The 20,121-nt window shown below is 36.8% G+C and overlaps 2 protein-coding genes across 14 annotated transcripts; both read left to right on the top strand.

Moving 5' to 3' along the window:
- The first annotated feature begins 17 nt into the window (after nt 1-17).
- LOC143153150 (uncharacterized) lies at nt 18-13,616 on the top strand. 12 transcript variants are annotated; one of them, XM_076324035.1, is made up of 13 exons: nt 18-127; nt 825-979; nt 1,291-1,426; nt 2,478-2,762; nt 3,259-3,410; nt 5,113-5,322; nt 8,606-8,750; nt 9,310-9,668; nt 10,029-10,500; nt 11,012-11,710; nt 12,453-12,874; nt 12,990-13,182; nt 13,300-13,616. In XM_076324035.1, exons 1-13 carry the CDS (start codon nt 108-110, stop codon nt 13,535-13,537), a joined length of 3,486 nt encoding a protein of 1,161 aa, XP_076180150.1. In that variant the 5' UTR covers nt 18-107; the 3' UTR covers nt 13,538-13,616. The 12 variants fall into 12 exon arrangements, with proteins under 12 accessions (XP_076180150.1, XP_076180149.1, XP_076180146.1 ...); XM_076324034.1 differs by having other exon boundaries at nt 4,924-5,322; nt 10,104-10,500; XM_076324031.1 differs by having other exon boundaries at nt 4,924-5,322.
- A 1,115-nt stretch (nt 13,617-14,731) lies between these two features.
- Row (relative of woc) lies at nt 14,732-19,922 on the top strand. 2 transcript variants are annotated; one of them, XM_076324933.1, is made up of 10 exons: nt 14,732-15,262; nt 15,353-15,441; nt 15,529-15,586; nt 15,658-15,784; nt 15,879-15,970; nt 16,050-16,118; nt 16,192-16,252; nt 16,352-16,543; nt 16,664-16,834; nt 16,911-19,922. In XM_076324933.1, the coding sequence occupies exons 1-10, from the start codon at nt 15,122-15,124 to the stop codon at nt 19,484-19,486; spliced, it is 3,576 nt and encodes a 1,191-aa protein (XP_076181048.1). In that variant the 5' UTR covers nt 14,732-15,121; the 3' UTR covers nt 19,487-19,922. The 2 variants fall into 2 exon arrangements, with proteins under 2 accessions (XP_076181048.1, XP_076181047.1); XM_076324932.1 differs by having other exon boundaries at nt 15,852-15,970.
- The last annotated feature ends 199 nt before the right edge of the window (nt 19,923-20,121 follow it).

The following is a 20,121-nucleotide window of genomic DNA, read 5'->3' as shown; positions in this document are numbered from 1 at the left end:
GGTAAAGTCTAGGTCGTCGAACATTCGCAGATACCTCGCGGGAAAGCAGTTCCGTTTTCATAAGTTAGATGAATTAGATCGTTTCGTAAGTCTTTGCGTATTTAACTATGGGAACTTTCGGCCCGATGTAAGTATACGTAAACACGCAGTCCTGCTAGTTCGAATCATGTGTCGTCCATCCATTACTTCGTATTTTGTTTTCCATCGGTCGTTAAAGTGAGTCTCATCAACACGGTTAATATTTTTCGATCAAAAACGAACGTAAGGAAACTTCGTATCGGGTATATAGTACGTTGCTTCCTCGAATTCGATCGAGGAGAACAAGATTAGGATAGGAGAATAATTTAAGGATAACGTTTAAGTTGTGTTCCAACGAAGCTCTGACAACTTTTTCGAAAATAAACTCACCGATCTAACTGACCGTGGACTAAGAATGTTCGTAATATTTGTTCAAATCGTAGTGTAAAAAGTAGAAGTATTTAATAATTTGTCGGTGCACTTGTTATTTTATAGTATTACCAACGAGAGTAATGCTATTTAAAAGTTTCGTGTCTTGTAAACGCTTTAGGGAATTATTGCAACTTTGGAGCGGAAGATTACAATTTTTCCCATTCGTGATTATTTTCCTCGATGACAATTTATCAAGACAAAAATATGTAAAGACTTATGAAACGATCTGATGCATCCAGTGCGATACGTAATGTTACGCCACGGTGATCACATGTATACGTAATACTGGCGAATTTTACGACTAAGAATTTCGGATTGGACAGTCCCCAGCTGTTAACGATGTGAAAAAGTTCATTGATATTTTCAATAGCTAGAGTTATCCGTGCCACCGGTGAAACTGTCCGTAAGATGATCAGGCAGAGATACGTGAGAACTTTGCCAGTCGTATTTCACATTCTAAGCGTTCTTCAGCAATGTTTACAATTGCCCTGTCTCATGATCGATAATCGTATAGCAGTCGTTGCCAATGGTAAAATTTATCGAACGAATCGTGTTAAAAGTATGAAAATGTACTGTAAGGAGCTGGAAAGAATGCAACTAAATAATGCCTTTGCCTTTGCAAAAAAAATCCGTTTTTTTTTGTATACGAATTGCGTTGTTACGATAGTGTCCGTTGCTAATTGCCTGACCAACCGTGAAATAATCTTTTCCAAAACTTCTGAATCAGTTAATTAGATGAAATTAGTTAAATTTGAATTTTATTCAAAGGTATTCTTATCAGCTCTACAGTATACCGTTCAACTCTGTAAAAGCAACGTTGACAATACGTTTTTGTCTTAGATTGTTATACAAGGATATCGATCGGTTCGAAATTATCCGACGTGGACATCGTGTCGCGTGTCGAAGTCGCAGGTTTAGCGGAATGCGAGGAAAGATGTTCGAAAAATGAACGTATTTGCAACGCGTTTACATTTGGGTAAGAAAAAAATGTCCGTAGGGCAGATTATTAAAATTACAGAGTCATCGTCGATACGCGAAGCGACTAGTGTTTCTTCTTGAACATTCTTTCTCGAGAAAGAGTCATCATTTCTCTGTAATTCTTATTTTCTAAGAAAATTTAGTTTGTAGAAAATAATAATGAAATTTATTTAGTTTGTGGTAAACTAAGAAAAATTGCAAATACCTCTCAACTAGCAATTCCAATATTGAAGCTATTGTCATCTTAAATATTTAATTGCGATCAATTATGGAAGATAGACGTAAAAAAAATTGTAAAGGTGTTTCAGAATTCGCTTGTAGAGAATATTATTCTACAAAAATATGTGGAAAAATAAGAAAATAAGGAACTAAAATAGATTTTAGATTGTAAACGGTTAGGTGATTTACGAAAACAAAAATTTCAATTAAGAAAGCACCGATTGAAATAAATTTAGATAATAATGTTGGAAGACAAGTATATACAAATCCCTGGAATGTTATTGCCCACATTAGAACTCATAGGAATTACAAAGGAATATCTTAGCACGGTGGAAAATTTAGGACTTAAACTATAAATAGATTACTTAATGCAAGTATAGCAAATTCTAAATGCTCTGTATATAATCATACCAGATTTACATCAACTCAAAGTGAAAGAAATTTTTCACAGTCCAACGTTTTGTAAATCTTTTGTATTATTTTATCGATAACTTAATTTTTTTAAGATAATTTAATATCTTAAATATCGTAATACGCGCGATCGTTTCTTTATATGTATATTTTTATATTCTGAAAATATTTCTGTGTAATTCTAAATACAAATAAATATGTAATTATAATTTGAATATATATATATCTTTTTTTTTGTTAAATATTGCGAAAATCGTGTCAAGGGATGCAATTTTTCAATTTCCATTCAATTTGAACGATCGTTTCATGAGAAATTAAAAGTGTCGTGGAATTAGAAACACTACTCATGACACCAAGAAACGAAAGATGAACTCTGAGAGCATTAATTTTCTGCTTTCTGTCGATCGATTTGTTGTTAGTGTGGGCTTGAAGGGTAACGGCACTTGTGCGATCAGCACTCGAGTACCGATGGTCGAAAATTTAGAAACTCATCCTGATTACGATGTCTACTTGAAAAAACAACAAGGTTCGCCATGGTGTGACGCCGACCGTCTCTATAACGGAGACTTTACACAAAAGAACGGAAGTCGCTTAACAAAACACGAGAAGTCGAATAAAAATAAGTCCGTTACAGACAACGGTGGTTCTTTCCCAAAATTGATCGAGCCAGTGTCGACGCCACTTCACACGCCATCACTTCCGAGGTACATACTATGTAAACATATATATGAATATACACATACGTGTGCACAATAACGGAGTAATTATTTTGACCGAATTGGATATACAGAATGGTCTATAATTCATAATACACACGATGTTCGAGAAATTTTATTTAAAATAAAGACAAAAATCAAAAATAACGAAATTGCTTTGAGGTATCCTTTTTGAAAGAAAGCATTTGAAAATCAGTTACAAATGCGTGCACTTAATTACCAACGTTATGAATTTCGCTATTTTTGATTTTCGTCTTGTTTCGAGCAATGAAATATTCCTAATCCCATTTGTATCTTGAATTATGGACCAATTTGTATTCTTGCAACCATATTTTATTTCATTCTTCGTAGTTTTTTTCGTTAGTACGTATTTTGTCCATTTGTTCCTCTTTCTCCTACTCTGCACCCAATCGTGTGCTTATATGACTTCGATTGCAAGGGTTTGAGAGAGTCGTGTAAAAGAATTTGTCTTTGAAATGTTAAGAGGAAGACACGACACTGCAAGCTACGGGCTCGTTGGTATCTACGATCTGTTTATCGATCACGACGGACGTTTTCTTTCCGGTGACGACAACCATAGAGTCTTGGACATTCTCGCGAATAGAAATCAAAAAGAAGCATCGAGCAGTTCTTTTGGTGAGTTGTAATATTTCATACGCGTCGACGTGTACACTAACACCCTGTTTGTACGCTGACAATAATCTATCCTCACAGCGTTTGGAATCGAGTCATTCCCATCAATGTTTTTATATATTATATTACATATGTACGCTACTATTCGTAAATATTTAGCCACCTCCATTGTATTGGAAATATATATATATATGTATATAGAATATAGTTGAAGAAAGATTATCCGATGTAGCTTTTGTCGCTATTTTTTAACCCAGGTCCTTGTACACAGAGAGTAGTAACTAAAATAGGACGAAAATTGGCAATCGAGGAATTGTGGATTGAGATGAATCGAAATATGAAACCAGAGTCCAAAATCTAAAAAACAATTGTGAACATATCTAGAAACCGTTTGAAAAGATATTTAAAAAACATGAAAAAAACTTGTTGCTAGATTATCTCAAATCGTTAACACCGTTATTGTTCAGTGTATTGAATATATATGTTAACGAAGTATTTAACAATTCTCATGTATTAGTTGGTAAGATTTTTACCAGTATTAACAAACGGATAGTCGTTCTATTCGGAAATATTTACATTATTACACCATTCCAAAAAGTGGCTGAATACTTATTGTACCATTATATTATTATATACTATAATGAACGGTAGTGTATGTGTACTGACGACTCGGGTGGTCGAAGTAGGGAAAAATCTAAAAATATTATTAAAAATTTGGAGTTACTAACTAATTTTTAAACTAAAATTATTTTACGAACTATCTTATTGATTTCAATGACCTTAAAGTATGTTGAAGGGGACAAGTTTGCTAGTGTTGCAGAGGGAAAAGTCACCTTAGTTAGGTTTGGGTTCAATTTTGTATCTTTTTCTTTTTTTTTTGATTTATTTAATGCGTCTGAGCCTCAGTTATGTGTTGATTTAAAACAGGAAGGATGAATAAACAATTCTAACTTTAAAGTAAATTGTAATTATCTACTATTTTCCTCTTATCGTTTAATATCTATAACTTCGAAACAAAGAGTGAATGATCTTTGGTCAAGGATTAAGGATACTCGATCAGCGACCTTCCCCTTCCAACATCCTTCAAGGTCATTGGCTTGGCGAGGTCCTTGGTAATGCAGATAATTGCCATACTCTCTTTATCAGTATTTAAACACCACCATACGACATAGGTCGGGGAAAAGGTTTCTTTGTTAAGTATTACGATATGTTAGGAATTGAAACAAATAAAACAATTAGTGTCCTTTGTCGCCATCAAATAGAAATTATGCAATTTGCATGTGTTTTTTATTTTGTAATTATTGTTAAAACTTTTAGGAAACTCTTGTTAAATATCAAATTTGTAGTAAATTTGATCAAATAATCATGAATTTTTTGAAAGAATTCATATAATTATTCATTTTTTAATGCTTCTCATTTTTTGTTTGCATTCAAAAATTCTACATAGTATAATACAAAAGAAAACTTTACAATACGGATAATCGTTGAGAGAAACAATATTGATCTTTTCAAAAAGAACCAGCTCGCCATCGATTTTTCATCGATCCTTCTCGTCTACGTCCCATTGAAACCGAAGAAACATGGAATCACCAAAGCGATTTCTATCATCACGATTCTTCTCTACTTTTCTCGACCGAATCGAACATGCACGATCATCGTACACCAGCTAAGGTTGTTGAAATAATACAAACCGATACTTTCGAAGGAGAAAGACCGAACGACAAAATAGATGAAAAAAAAACGAAACACATACCTCACAGCCATACTAACAGAGTTGCTAATGGATACTCGCATTACGATACTCATACGAACGGAGCTATGTACAATTTAAACTCAAAGATTCCAAGTCCTGAGAATACAACCCTGAAAACTGAACAGAAGTTTGGCTGGAACAAATCTTCCGCGATACCAACACGTAAGTAGTAAACATTACGTTATTTTTCGTCATTACCTTTATTTTGGTAAAGGGAGTACAAGTTTTCGAAAAAAAAGTTAACGAAAAGGAAAATCCTATGAATCGAATCAAAATCTTTAGGTCATGAATATATATGTTTTAAAATTCATAATTTAGTGCCCCTCTTGAGAGTAGACTATAAATTTTCCTTTATTTAGAGGGTCCGCAGGTACACGTAGTTTGAGAAACTGCGTTTAGTATTGAACGTTGATAGCGAGCGAATTATTTTGAGCGTTGTCTCGTTGTTGGCAATTCGTGAAGTAAAACTAACGAAGAAAAAAAAGAAAAAAAAAAGAAAAATTGTTTTCGCGATGAATCATGCAATTTATACACATTGTATGAGCGAGAGTTTGATCAGCATGTGGTACATTAGGGAACGAACGGCATTGACACGAATCACAAGCTATACGCGTGTTACATCGTATAAAACAAAGCAAAACGCTTGTCGCTCTACACTTGTCGCGACAATCGTTCTTATCATAACCGTCTCGGATGATATCTCGATCAAGAATCGATATTTCCGTAATACCGATCGATGATCGAGGACGAGTTACGGCTATGACCGAGCGATCGATCTTTTTGAATCGTACCGCGATCACGAAGGACGAGCTAGCTGAAATAATTGCTCGCTATGTCCCTGATGAGTCTCGAAGGACACGAACGATGGAACTTGTTCGCTTGTAAAATTGCATTCGTTTCGTTCCACGAATAATCAGACTCCGAAGAATAAAAAATATACAATTTCTTATACACGACGAATGCAAACAGTACGAATAAGAACGAACGAAAACGTAAGAAGATTGACACCGATTGCCAAATACGATTTCGTCGTATCATTAATTAATAATTCATTCGCGATCAATTTCAGCGATTTATTCGAAGTAAAAGATATTTCGAATAAAGCAACAAAATAATAGGGTTATCGTTTACATAACTAATTTACGTATAATTTGTTCTCAGGATGCAGATGCTCATAATCGTGAACAAAATTGAATTGCAAAGTGAATGTTTCGGTGAATCTTTCGTTTACATATCCTAGTTTCTTATGCAACGAGAAGCATTGACATGAATAATGCGATTCAAAAATAATAAGTATATTTTCCAAGCATTTTCTAAACGGATATAAATATTAGCTCGCGATAGAAAATAGAATATTTTATGTTCATTTTGGGATAAAGATAGAAGGACTCTCGATACTAATTTTGTACGTTGTTCGATCGTTTAAACAATCATTTAAGTAAACTGACCAGAAAGAGAATGCCTGCATGTACGTAATATTGATAAATTGTTCAGTGAGATTGTAGAAATATTGAAGAAACATATTTCATAGAGTATTTTAAAATAGTTCTAAATTTGAAAAAGTGTTCGAAAATATAATTGGAAGTGGTAGCACTTGTAAATTATCGTTAGAGAACACAGATAAACAATAAACTTAACAATGGAAACCCAAAATTTAATTTAATGCCGGTTTAGTGAAAAATGATCGCTAAAGTAAACACATGTAACTTACAACCTATAGAAATACATGAAGTGATAATTTGGGTTTGTGTGACGGCTACTGGAATGGAAGAACTCGTATTTATCAACAATATAATTGATCAACAAGTCAATGTATTATACATATATATACAGATCAAAGTATAATGGAAAAGAAGTATTTTAGCTAACTCTGATCAACAATTCTATGGGGTCGAAACGTAAAATTGTAATTATTTCTGTGATTTCTTTTATACTGTATTGCCGGTAAGAATCTGCCCGAAAGAATGGAAATTCTCAAATCGAACTTCACCGAAAAGATAATTCACTCATAGCCAAAAAAAGTTAAATAAGATTCTTAAGAGGAAGGGACTGGCGAAAAAAAAAAAAAAAATAAATAAATATATATATCAAGCCATTAATAACCGAGCACGAACTCTAAGGACGTTGTGTCCCTCCTCCGAAGCGCAAATAATTTCTCCCACTATTTCCGCGGAAACGTTCACTTTTCTATAAAACCACGCGGGCCTTTAATTTTGCCATTACCTTTTACGTGCACCTTACAATTTCCATCGTGTACACTTGCACGTGTTCGACATTCTCTCCCAAGTGTTGCTTCTGTACACGTAACTCGCTAGTATGTAAAATATGTGCGCTGATAAACCTGCGGGAGAGTACAAGGTACCTCGAATACCGAGCAACACGATCGGACCGAATTATGATCGCGAAAGTTAACATTTTTCCACGAATCGCGAAAGATCGTCGCGACGTGAACAATGAGAAACTCGGTTACATCGAGTAACGAGAAAAGTGTATTTTTGTTTGTTTGTTTGATCGATTCAAAAAATCGGTAAATATGTTCGTGAAATCGTTGTTACCGACTCTGGTGCTCTCGTTAATTTTTCATCGCACGGTTCTAAGTTCGACCATGATACCGAGGAAAACAAACGACAACAGTGTCACGCGTAAGTTTAGCGAACAAGAGAGATATATGTTTTTACTCGTCAAACTTGCGTGTTCTTTACAAATATACGTATCTATGTACTATCTACTTATTTCTTGTACTCTTTTTTCCTTTCTCTCTATTATAATTTATATCTTCTTTATTATTGTCATTCTTCTCATTTTTTTTCGTCTATGGTCTCTCTGTGTAATAATAGATTACATTTAATATCAGGATACAAGCGCAAAATTTCACTCGAACGTTAGACGATGAAAAAAAAAACAGTGATTTATTTGCTTTTATTCGATCAAACTGCTATTCGAATAAACTTTTATTCCTTTCGCTTGAAATATAATTACATTTTATAATTTAGATTGAATTTTTATGGAACGAATAACTGATTGAAATTGTTAATTTTTTATTCGTTGTTCGAAATTATTATCTAAATAGAAATTTTTCCCGTTTCTGAATAGCAATTATACATAATTCTATACACTAGGTAGTTTAATAAGTTTTGTCGTTCGATAAAACTTATTGAACGACCTATTACGTATATGCAACCCTCTTATACCACGACGCAAGATGATAGTTCTGTAATAGAATATTCTTATGAGAATATAACATGGCTTAAATTTGTACAACCCTAGTTTAACACAAATATTTCCTATTAGTTCTAGATTTCGCTTAACCGTGTTATAGGACGGTTGAGTTATCTTTTTTTCGTACAGTGTAACGAAGACGTTATTGTTACAATTATTATTATTATTAAACATATGATGTGGTACGTATTAAACTAACTCGAAAAGTACACTTTTGAATATTCAGTCACGATCTGTCATCGAAAACTACAACCTGGCAAGAAAACGATGGAACTGCACGTCGAACGTGTCGTAAATTGTGAGAACGTGCAAGATTGCCGTCGGACGTGCGATTATGAAAAGGCTTTCGACTGTAAAGGTTTTAATTACAGGTAGGTGAAGCAACAATTTCCATCGATACCGTTCTGATTTCTCGTTGCAACCTGGTACCTGTGCCAAAACATTATTCGTCGATGTTACCTAGAGTTAAAATCGCTTCGAATCTGTCGCGTTGCGTTTCAACGAGAATTCAATTTTTTAAGAAACGAAAACGAAATATAGTAGAGAATCGATTATCCGAACTAACGGGGAGTTTTATTCATACCTGATAGAAGAAACATATGATAAAAAGATAGTTAATTGTTCTTAGATACCATTAAATTTCGAACACTCTTTAAAATAAACATCCGTAGAGCATCAATTTCTATTTGTTGTTTTACTAATTGTAATACGTCTCATTATGTCTTCGTCCGTCTCGTCATTTTTATTAAATATGGATAAATAATGTAACAATTTTATATTCTAGATTACGTTTAATTATATCTAACCATTTCTGAATATCATCGGTATCACAGTTATTAAACGTAAAATATAAATATTGTTACTCGTCGTGTGTCGGATCGATTGTTCGGATAACAAATAACAATCGTTATTTTCGTTCGTAATTCAAAGGGGTGGATCGAGCGGCTCGAAGGGTGTGTGCGAACTAACTGCAACGCCGTATTTCCGCATGAACGTTGACCGAGATTTCTTAACCGATCCCCGATACGATTACTACGAGAGGGATCGAAATTGTCCACAGTCTATGTGGAATGGCGGTGCCACGCAATGGACGAATCATGCTCGAGTTTACGATCAAAATCGACAAAGCGGTCCATGGTCACGGTTGGATCGCGAGGACGCCAACGAAGATCTTTCGGCAGGACTAACGATCTATCGAGAGATGTATCCGAACAATCACGAATTCGCTCGGAGCTTTCCTGTTGATTACAAACAATCCAACGAACAATTTTCCCAGGAAAATCCTCGCAGTGAGTACATCTTTAAGCATTGGTTTAACCCTTCGATTTACAATTTTTTTTTTTTCCTTTCGATGATCCGTAACAAAATGACCTTGAACCGATACCACTAATCGATCATCGACGTCAATAGTCACCCAAGTACGGTGAATGCGACGTTATACGTATTCTTGAAAAAAAAAAATAGTAAAATACCTCTGTTCGATGGGCCCCGTCGAGTATATCTCGTATAAACCGGTCTTCCTTAAAATCGATAAATTACGAGTAATTCCAGATTGCAATTGTTATCGACTCACCATGTACACTATCCGTATTTAAACATTGTTGTTCTCCGATAACGCGAGAGAGCAAAATGAATTTTGTACTCGATAGATTTTCCTTCTCGTCACAATGCTCCACACTGGAACAGTCCGAACTGGAGAACTCCAGAAACGCATTATCCAGCAGGCGCGGTATACGACAATTCTCTTCACGATTCTCACGTCAACTACGACAAAGGATTTTCAAGCGTGAGAAATTCGATTTTCCCCAAATACCAGCCCGAGGACCGATCGCTTCCGCACGATTTCGATGTCCCGCAGGAAACCGATCAGTACTACGGGAAATTCAACAATTATGGTGGCGCGTTCGGATACAGCGATAATTCCGTACCACCCGCGAAAGAATTCTTTTACGGGGAACACGGGAAATCGCCGGAAGGACAGAAATGTTCGATTCGATCCGCAACTGGTTCGAAACTGAATCGACGCGTGTTACGGAAAACTTGTTTGGCACGTGATTTGGCACAATGCGAAGACCTCTGCATCAACGAATCGACGTTTCTTTGTGGAAGTTTCGCTTATCGGTAAGTAAACGGATGCGAGTAACTTACTCGTTCCTTCCTCTTTCTTATCAAAATCGAAGTTGGAACATTGAGGGGTTACACCGCTATAGAGGCCGAAAAAAATGTCAACCTTCGAGGGTTTACGCCGTGATTAAATCGTAGAAAGAAAAACACTAGAAAATCTTATTCTCTTCTCCGAGAGTCTTCGATCCACATAGTTTTTTAAAGGATAGCGCCGTTGAGGGAAAAAAATTGTAACCTCCCATAACGAATGTATCCCCTCAAGATTTACGAAAATATCGACCAACGGATCCCGACGATTCGTTCGACTGTTTTCGACCAACATCGTACCGAATGCCGAAATTCTAACTCGCTACGGTCGTCGCAGCTAATTGTAATCATCGATGACCCGGTTTTCACCGCGCGGTAACGAGGCCACCTTTCAATTTAAACCGCGCCTCACGTTTCACATTACGCGCGCTTCTCTAATTCATCACTATTCTTCTTTTCATTTATTCTCGTTCCCGTGCAGATACAACGTGTTAACCACAAACCCCACCGATAATTGTTTATTGAGCGATCTTCCGTACCAAGATTTAAATTTTTACACGGATGTCGAACCAGATCGCGATTACGACAGCTATGTCATCGTCCAAGACTCTAAGGTGTGTCACACGAGAAAAGGAACGCACCGATACCCCGCGGAAGAATGTTTTTCACGTGTCAGAAGCGGATTCGGCATACCGGCGGATATCACGAAGAAATCGATGCTCGTGGACGATTTGGGGGAGTGTCAATTCGCGTGCACAATGTCGCAGGAGTTTGTCTGCCGAAGTTTCGCCTTTAAATACGCGACGACGGAGTATCGTGGACACGTGCAAGAGCACGCGTCACCGAATTGCTTTTTAAGCGATTGGCCTCCGGGGGAGATCAATCCCGTAAATATGCCCGATATGGATGGTGCCGAATTGTACGAAAGAAGCAGCTTCTCCTATGGCTGCGAGCCGTATCCTTTGCCGTTACCAATTTCCGACGTGACAACGAACGACAGGGGACCTAACCTAGCACACACGGATGAGTTCTGTTACTCTCAACACCACAGACCGTGTAAGCTAATGTCACACGCGGTGGTGTCGTCGACACGAGCCGTCACGAAGTCGGAATGTCGTCAAAAGTGTTCAACGATGAGAAACACGGGTGCGATACCACCCTGTATGTCTTTCAATTACATGTGAGCATTTTCTTCGTCCGATCGAACTTCCTTTAAACCATTCGTGCCCACATCTACGATTCGTTCAACGAATCGAGTCGCCATCTATAAACAAACAAACGCACGTGACAGCGTTTAGACAGAGCAGGGATGTTTTCCTTGGACGTTGTAACATTTTCTATGCGAGATGTTCGGACTGCTTATAATTTTATTGTATTGTACATACCGTAGAATTATTCGTTGCAAATACGACTATCGGTGAAAGAGATACAAAGATCAAGAAACAAACAGAAATGTAGACTCAATGCGTTTTACGAAATGATACAAAACTGAGCCTGAGATTAACAAATGTTTCGTAAATTGTGGCCAATAGTTGTGGTCGCTGCTTCTCTTTCGTACTTTATTACGTGCACATTTTGTTTACATCTAGCGATTCGACTCGTTGAACGAACTATAGATGAAGAAAACATTTTTTTTTTTCTTTCAAATGCACATTCTAAAGGTAGAAATTGGGATTATATTTCGATTCAGATCTATTTGGCAACTTGCTTCACCATTTTGTGGAGAAATTGTGCACCGATTTTGACGAATTAACGAAATAAAGGATAAATACCATCGATATTGTTGCAGCGATATAATTTAACCATAACTGGTCGCGTATCGAAAACGATACCGTGGGCACAAAAGGGTTTAACGTGTTTGTCTCGGATGTTACGAGTGATCGAATCGAAATTCCAAAAATGTCGACCGATATTATCCGTAGGATTACCACTGATAGCGACCGAGATAACTGTTTATTGAGCGACATATCGATACGAGATCTAAGACCGAATTTGGATTACACTCAGGACAATGATCATGTGCTGTATACATGGAGAGATCTTGACCCATACTGCGGACTGAATATGAATCCTCTTTACCCGATAAACGTCACACCAACTCCCGAGGATCACGGTCAACCATTTCCTTCTACACAGGACCATCAGAATGGGCACAGTGTGTTCGATGGCGGAACTCGTCCTCTGGGATCGGTTTTCGATCCTCCCTTACGAACTACGAACAAATTCGGACCTGAGAATCACGAACACGACCATGGACACGATCCTCAAACGGTTAACGGTGACGGCAGTGAACCTCCTCGTCCTGTTTCCGACGGTTTCGAACATGGATTCGATTTTTTCTACCGTAAGTAAAAATGATCGTAGCGTACATGCCCCCTCTGAAATACGAGGAAAAAAGAAACTAACGCAACTGAAACGAAATTTACCGAAGTTTACACTCATGCGTTTCGGTTAATTAGCAAGAAAAGAACTGTCTACTTTCCAACGTTACACGGTAAATGGTCATCCTTGTAAAAACGGCACCATTTGTCAACGAAACGAGATCGTTGGTTTTTGGTCCTGTGAAATCGAGGAAAGCGAATACGGTAGCTGGGATTATTGTTGCGAACCTAACCATCGATGCGGCTTCTCGCGGGGATATCATTATCCCTGGTACGGTAACAATTTGGTTGGATGATTTAGTTGTGCTCATTTAAAATCCTCAATCGGAATCTTTTTTTATTTTCGTCAGTTTTCAGTATCAGCGATTGTGAGATCTATATTTCTCAGGTGTTACGTGGGTTCCAACGAAGACCAATGGAGACCTTGCAGCGAAACATATTATCCCTATTATTTACCCAAGGATCAAATGGTCTATCGACAATTACCAGCAAACTCCGCGCGCCATTGGCCGATCATTTACCTTCACGAAACATTACCTCCAAACTGCACTATCGACAACCCTAACGGTAGCAATCGAAACCATCGACTCGTTCGTCGTGAAAGCTTCTACCGAAAGTTTTCATAATAGAAGATGAACCAAAAGGATAAATATTTGGATCTTCCTATTACAAACGGATCAATAATTGCGTACTAACAAACTTTATTAACAGGCTTCCTTTTGGATAGTAATGATTAAATGTCTATTATTAATATTATTATTGTTAATATTATTTTATTATTATTATTATTATTATTATTATTATTATAACAGATTATAAATAGAATTTTACAACCAAACTAATAATGTTTAGACACGCCATGGGTGACACATTGGCTATATAATATAATTCCTCTTTTTCTTTATATATTTTCTTATTTGTGCGAGTGGAACACACTATATTTTTGTATCAACACGATTTTTCAAGTAACAAAACGCCTCTCTGGATAAACATTGATCATAAATTTATTAGATGTATAACTTATAAAATTTCTTTCTGATAGGATATGTACTTCTTTGTTAGAAGAACACAATGCAGAATGTACAAAAATCCTATGAAAAACAATATTGCGACAAATATGTCATTAATGTTATTAAAAATCATCTTTATTGTACAACATTGTTTCTAGAAACACATTGAAAATTGTTGATTTCTGATCTCTACTAAAAATATTTATATAGTTAGTATTTTACTACAGTTAATTGGTTTTTATCGTTGACAGATTGAATGAAGTTAATAAGAATTTAAAAACTCTAAAAGACACGTTTCAATTTGTGGCAATTTCACGATAATACCACACTGTCGTATAATACAACCCCGTTAATGGCACGTTGTACAATAACATAACCCCAACTATTTCACAATTATTGTTTAAACAATCGTATCAACTTATCGTACGGTAGATCGTTACGTCTACATTACCTATCACGATTATGCCCTAACTTTTCGGTAAAATCGATAGAATGAAGTTGATACGTCTGCTGGGGAAAAAGACACACAGTCGGTAAAACTTCATTACATTTCGTTACATTTGTAGTTCTATAAATTATGTGTCTACACATACTACAAACAGTGTGCAAAATCTAAATTCAACTTGTACCCAAAGTTAGTTTGATCTCTCTAGTGTTTGTGTTATCGCTAATCCGTAATACACGTAGGTATAACGAGTATTGCCACTGTGGTATCACAGTGAAGATTACCAAGAAGTTCATTCACCATAGAGGCCGCCCCTATCGTCGTCATCTCGCTTTCGTCGTTATTATCGTTATCGTTTTTTTATCTTCACATTGTATTCACTGTTGTAATCGTCATTGTTGCAGAGATAATTTCGTCACTGTATACTGTACATACGTACCATCGTTAATAACACCGTGTCGTGATTAACCGCCGGACTTCGTTGTCGTTGGTTCGTTATCGCGGCGTCGCCAGCGTCGCCATCATAGTTTATTTTTGAGATCAACAATAACCTACCAAACTCGAGGAGAGTTACATGCGGCTACTGTTTTCGTACAAAAATTACTTTAATTCATAAAGTGTGAACGTGTTATTCGCGTGTAAAACGTTTCGGGAAGTGCGGTATCGACGTACAGTGAAAATTTAGTTGAACTAAATGTATGTTCCTCTCTTTAGGAAGTTTTGTGCGCTTGTGAGAAATCACTTATATTGTAAAAATGCCAAAAAATCGGTTAATTACGCGTTCAGTGACAGGTACTCGACCGTCCCACATGACTTTAAATTTGGAGTGTGCAGAAGAGCCACTCAGCGAAGCACAATTAATGTTAAGATTAGAACTCAAGGAAAATTACGACAGAGTATGTTTTCCTCTTTTTTCTGTACAATATTACTTTACAAAACAATAAATTAGATTCTTATAGTTAATGTGTTGACACGTATCATTTTAGGTTGCTGCTACTTTAGAGGAATTGGTTAAAGATCATGGAGGTAAATTGGTTTGTCAAGCAGGCAATGTCAACGGTTATCAATATACATTGTAGGTATCATTTTCTACGTAGATGTTATCTTTTCACAATTGCTGCACTTTTAGCAAACTTAGAGTTTGTATCTTCTCGTATATCAGGCCTCCAAATCCTGCGCAAGCAGTGGTTAAAAATAATCCTCAACCCATTGTGAGCGTAGTGAGTATTATGGAAAATGCATATGAAACAACATAATTATCAACGAGTTTCTATATCTACAATCTTCACAGAATCAAAATAAGAATCAACCGATTAAACTCAATGTACTGAATAACGCAAATGGCTCTCAGGGCAACATACAATTGGTCGTGGATTCTCGAATGGGAGTTATTTTAGGATCAGTAGCTCAGCCACCAGGTAAAGAATTGTTTGGTAACAAATGCACATGTATTGGATTAATGAATCAAAGTTGCATAAATTACAGGAACTACTATAACAACTGCTACATCAGGTACAATATCTACTTCAGCACTGACATCTGCATCAACATCTACATCTATAGCCACTGCTATACCTACAATCACCCACACCCAGACGGAAAACGTACGAAAAGCATTATTGTTGTTTCATTTAACTCAATATAAACTAAATATTATATTAAGAGCATGTTAATTTTTCTCAGTATAAATATACACGATCTGGGCGCAGAACAAAAGTTCTCCAAGTGCAACAACCTGATATAATAGAGGAAGTATGTTACGCGTAAATATTGTTTTACTTAACAGTTTTTTTATTGGACTTACCATTTCACTCTGATTATATAGCCCGTGCTAATCACTCGTGGAAGGCAAAAAGTGGGATGTCCAACACATGTTGTTACACCAAGTAAGTTAAAATATCATTTTAAATATGAGCTTAACGAAGCACAGTTCAGTATATGTAGGTCAGCTTACGCGTATATGGGGATTAAATCGCATTTTCCAGCTACCACCAGTCCACAGGGTGTAACTAATCTCAGAATAAAAACAGTAAGCAAACAACAAATCGCACCATCGACAGTGTCGTCAACCGCGCCGACCGTAAGTACGACCACGGCAGCAGCAACAAAATTATCGGTAACAAAGCCGACCGAACATACAAGCATTGGTGGAATATCGGTTGGAAACAAAAATGCAGGTTAGAAGAAGAACATGTGCTGGGTTAAACGTATTACAATCGTTGTGTTAACTGTTCGGAGTCAACATATCAAACAGTTGGAATTATTGGTCAATTAACTTCAATAACCTTTCAATTTAGCTTGCGAACAAATCGATGAAGCAAAGAAGAATCTTCCAGATGGTAGGGAAGTAACATTCAATAAAATGAACGGTGGTAGAACGTTTCCTTCATTGGTCGTTGTAGCTAGACCAAATCTTCGTCCCAAGGATATCGCACCACAAATAGCACAAAAAGAAAGATCGGAGTTAGGTATTTATCTTGATATAGTTGTAATTATAGATCGTGATTTTATGCTTTAAACAAATTGCTAATTTATATATTTCAGATATTAAAGTTAAGAGTGTACTCATGTTTTCCGCTACAAAGTTTGCAGAATGGTTGATACAACAAGGTTTAGTAAAATCTGAACAATATTGTGTTCAACACAGTAATAATTATCAAAAGACTAAATTGAAGTTGGGAATGTACAGCGATCAAGGGACATTTCCCTATTCAGGAGGATATGTTTGGATCTCAAGTTGCTGTCCAGATCGTTTTGTCTCCGTCTTTTCCGGTTCGATTTTTCAAGGAGCACCGTACACACCTACCGTTCTTTTAAAATTAATTTATCATTGGGCATGTCAAACAAACGTCCAGAATGTTGTTTCCTGGGTTAAAGTATCGAACGTATACGTGAAAAATTTTTACACGCATCTGCGTAGCGTTTGCACATCTGCGATGTGGGATAAAACTCATAAGATGGGAGGCAAAAATTCTGTGATACAAGTCGGCGTAATTAGTTTGGGCACAACATCGCAAGATGGAAATTTACGACAGGTTAAAGTCGAGGTGCTTGGCGTATTAGATTTCGCTACCCTTGATTTAAGATTAAGGGCATGTGATCCTGTGCAAGATGGTGATAGATCGTATAAACGACGATTCAATAATATTTTACATCCATTGAAAGACTGGGTACACACCGATTCGAAGATTATGACGGATTTCACCGTTGATAAAAGTACACTCGAAGAAATGGGTTTCAGTCAAATTACGCAGTCAGCATTCTCCGATCAAAATCCTCGAAACGTTATGAGTAATTATCACATTATGGAGTATCTGAGGAAAATTGTTCCCAGAATGTTTCAAAATACTCTTAGTTTACTTAGCAGGCAGATGATTCAACAATTTTTGGATGAATTGGTATGGAGAGAAATGTATGGCGCGACCGCCGCACGAGCATTCGATAATATTATTGCACATATTGCAGAACAAACTAGGATTTACTCGGACGAGGGTTTATTAGATCGTTTGGTGAAAGTAGCTGCGAATCCTTTTCAGAATTGGTCATATTCGAACATGAATCCGCCACCTTTGACACATCTCATGACGATAAATAAGGAAGACATGCAATCGGGTTGCGATGTTTTGGTTCAAAACAGCAACGTCAGTGGCGGTAATCCTAATCAGCAGCAACAACAAGAAACAATTTCTTTTACACAAGCAACAAAGCCTGGTCCAAAAAGGGGGCGTAAAAGAAATCTTGTAGCGACGGCTAGTCCAGAGCCCGATGCGAAAAAAAGTATGTTTGACTCGAAAGGTACTAGAGACAGAGACAGGGACAGGGACAGAGATAGAGACAGAGACAGAGACAGAGATAGAGATAGAGATAAAGAAAGTAAAGACGACCAGATACAGTTACAAGAATTTTATTACGCCATCATGGAAGGTGACAAAAGTATTCTTTTAAAGGAGCACAAATGTTCATTGTACTTCAGGTGTTTTCTTTGCACAACAACAATGCGTTCCAACACAGATGTAATGGAACATATGATTAGTCATGTACCACCTCAAGTGCCTGGACAATCAAATTCTCCTGTGTGTCGGTACTGTTGCACAGCTTTCTCGTCTCAACATCAAATGGTTACGCACGTTACAGAAGCACACAGTAACTTTGGTCATTCCGACAGTGATATGGTTGTTTGCGCTATTTGTGAACAAAAATTTGGAAACAGCGGTCTTCTTATTAATCACTTATCGTCGGTGCATTACCCCTCAGAAATGCCATACCGATGCGAAACTTGCGGTTATCGCACTTCCAGCCATAAAGATGCTATCGATCATTTTTATCGAGTTCACGAAAAGGGCGAAAGCTTACAGTGTCCCTACTGTTTGAAAGTAATACAATTCGTGAACGAAAGTAGTCCCAACGCTACTAGTGTTCATGCTTTTCTACTGCATATGCAAAGACACGTTATCAGACGAGAACAAGGACGAGGAAACAAGTGTTCTAAATGTTGTCTCTGGTTCAATCAAAAGAGCTCGTTAAAAGTTCATCAGAGAGAATTACACGACTGTGTTTCTGGTTCAAAGGTAATTCCATATTCTAGTGGCAGTAACGGAATAATGATATCAAAGCAACGACCGCAAAGTAGACGATTCGACATCGACAGTCCTGTAACGGAATTACCACGTGACGAAAGAGTCAAGAAATGGACCACAGGACCGATTACAGTGAACGTTCCAGTTGAAAATTTGTCTTGTCAGGAATGCGAAGAGGATATAGATGAACAAGATCATTATCCAGGCGAACAGCGATGTCAACAGTGTCGTTACATAACTTGTTGCTGGCGCGCGTTTAAAGAACATCAACAACAAATTCATAACGAACGACCGATGACGAGCCTGGTAGTACCTTCTCCTCTCATTAATATTCCGTTGGACAAAAGGATGCAGTGTTCGTGCGGTTACGCAACTGCCGACGGAAATCAGTTAGCTGGGCATTTGATTAAATGTAAAAAAGTATCTGCTTATCCGATAGAAGACACAGCGCCGTCCGGAATGCTGGATAGTTTGGGTTTAGTTCCAATAAATATTTCTGACGAAACAGAAGTTGATGGCAAAAGGACTACTACTTTACGTTAAAATAGAAGAAAAATTCAAAGGAACTGTTGCGCAGTAATTTCGAAATGTGTCTAATGTCGTGAATGATAAGCTAACAATTTATTATAGAATCAAAGTGGATTTAAATGTTTGAGAAAGAAAGTAACATCCATGAAAAAGAAGAAGACATCACAAAGTAGCGACTTGATGAAATATTAATTAATACAAAGTAGGATGAATAGAGTGAAATATTAAATTAGCGCATAGTCAGTCTGAATGTGTTATTTCTATCGTGAACCGATGCATTTGTTTCCTCAATTTTTACAAAACATGGTATATGACAAAATATCGTAAGTGGTCTAGATCGCATCACACGCAAATACAATTAATAATTTTATCTTTGTATTAACTTGATTTTTAATAATAAACTCATCGTCGCTTCGATTATGGTCTGAATAAAATCGAAACAATTGGGCTACCAGCGAGTTTTCTTATGCACTGCATTTCATATCGTTTAGAAATGCTGTCACAACTACATTTTCAATGGATATATTTTGCCGATGACATTAATGTTTCTATCACTAAGTCAAATCTTTATACAGCATAATAAACGACTAAATGAAAATATATACCCCGAAAGTTTGAAAACACATAAGGAATTGCACGCTTTCGGTAAA

Source organism: Ptiloglossa arizonensis, chromosome 12 (genome assembly GCF_051014685.1).
Source record: "Ptiloglossa arizonensis isolate GNS036 chromosome 12, iyPtiAriz1_principal, whole genome shotgun sequence".
In the NCBI taxonomy this organism is placed as follows: Eukaryota; Metazoa; Arthropoda; class Insecta; order Hymenoptera; family Colletidae; genus Ptiloglossa; species Ptiloglossa arizonensis.
The sequence above is the reverse complement of the archived record's forward strand: the minus strand, read 5'-3'. Positions and strand labels throughout refer to the sequence as shown.

What these genes read in the sequence shown, in the direction of transcription:
- LOC143153150 (XM_076324031.1), top strand. Translation starts at nt 108, where the DNA reads ATGGGAACTTTCGGCCCGAT. An exon ending in TATAGCAGTCGTTGCCAATG is followed by an intron (nt 980 to 1,290) that starts GTAAAATTTATC and finishes TTTTTGTCTTAG; the next exon opens with ATTGTTATACAAGGATATCG. An exon ending in ATCTTCCGCGATACCAACAC is followed by an intron (nt 5,323 to 8,605) that starts GTAAGTAGTAAA and finishes TTGAATATTCAG; the next exon opens with TCACGATCTGTCATCGAAAA.
- Row (XM_076324932.1), top strand. Translation starts at nt 15,122, where the DNA reads ATGCCAAAAAATCGGTTAATTACGCGTTCAGTGACAGGTACTCGACCG. An exon ending in CTCAACCCATTGTGAGCGTA is followed by an intron (nt 15,587 to 15,657) that starts GTGAGTATTATG and finishes CAATCTTCACAG; the next exon opens with AATCAAAATAAGAATCAACC. An exon ending in CCCACACCCAGACGGAAAAC is followed by an intron (nt 15,971 to 16,049) that starts GTACGAAAAGCA and finishes AATTTTTCTCAG; the next exon opens with TATAAATATACACGATCTGG.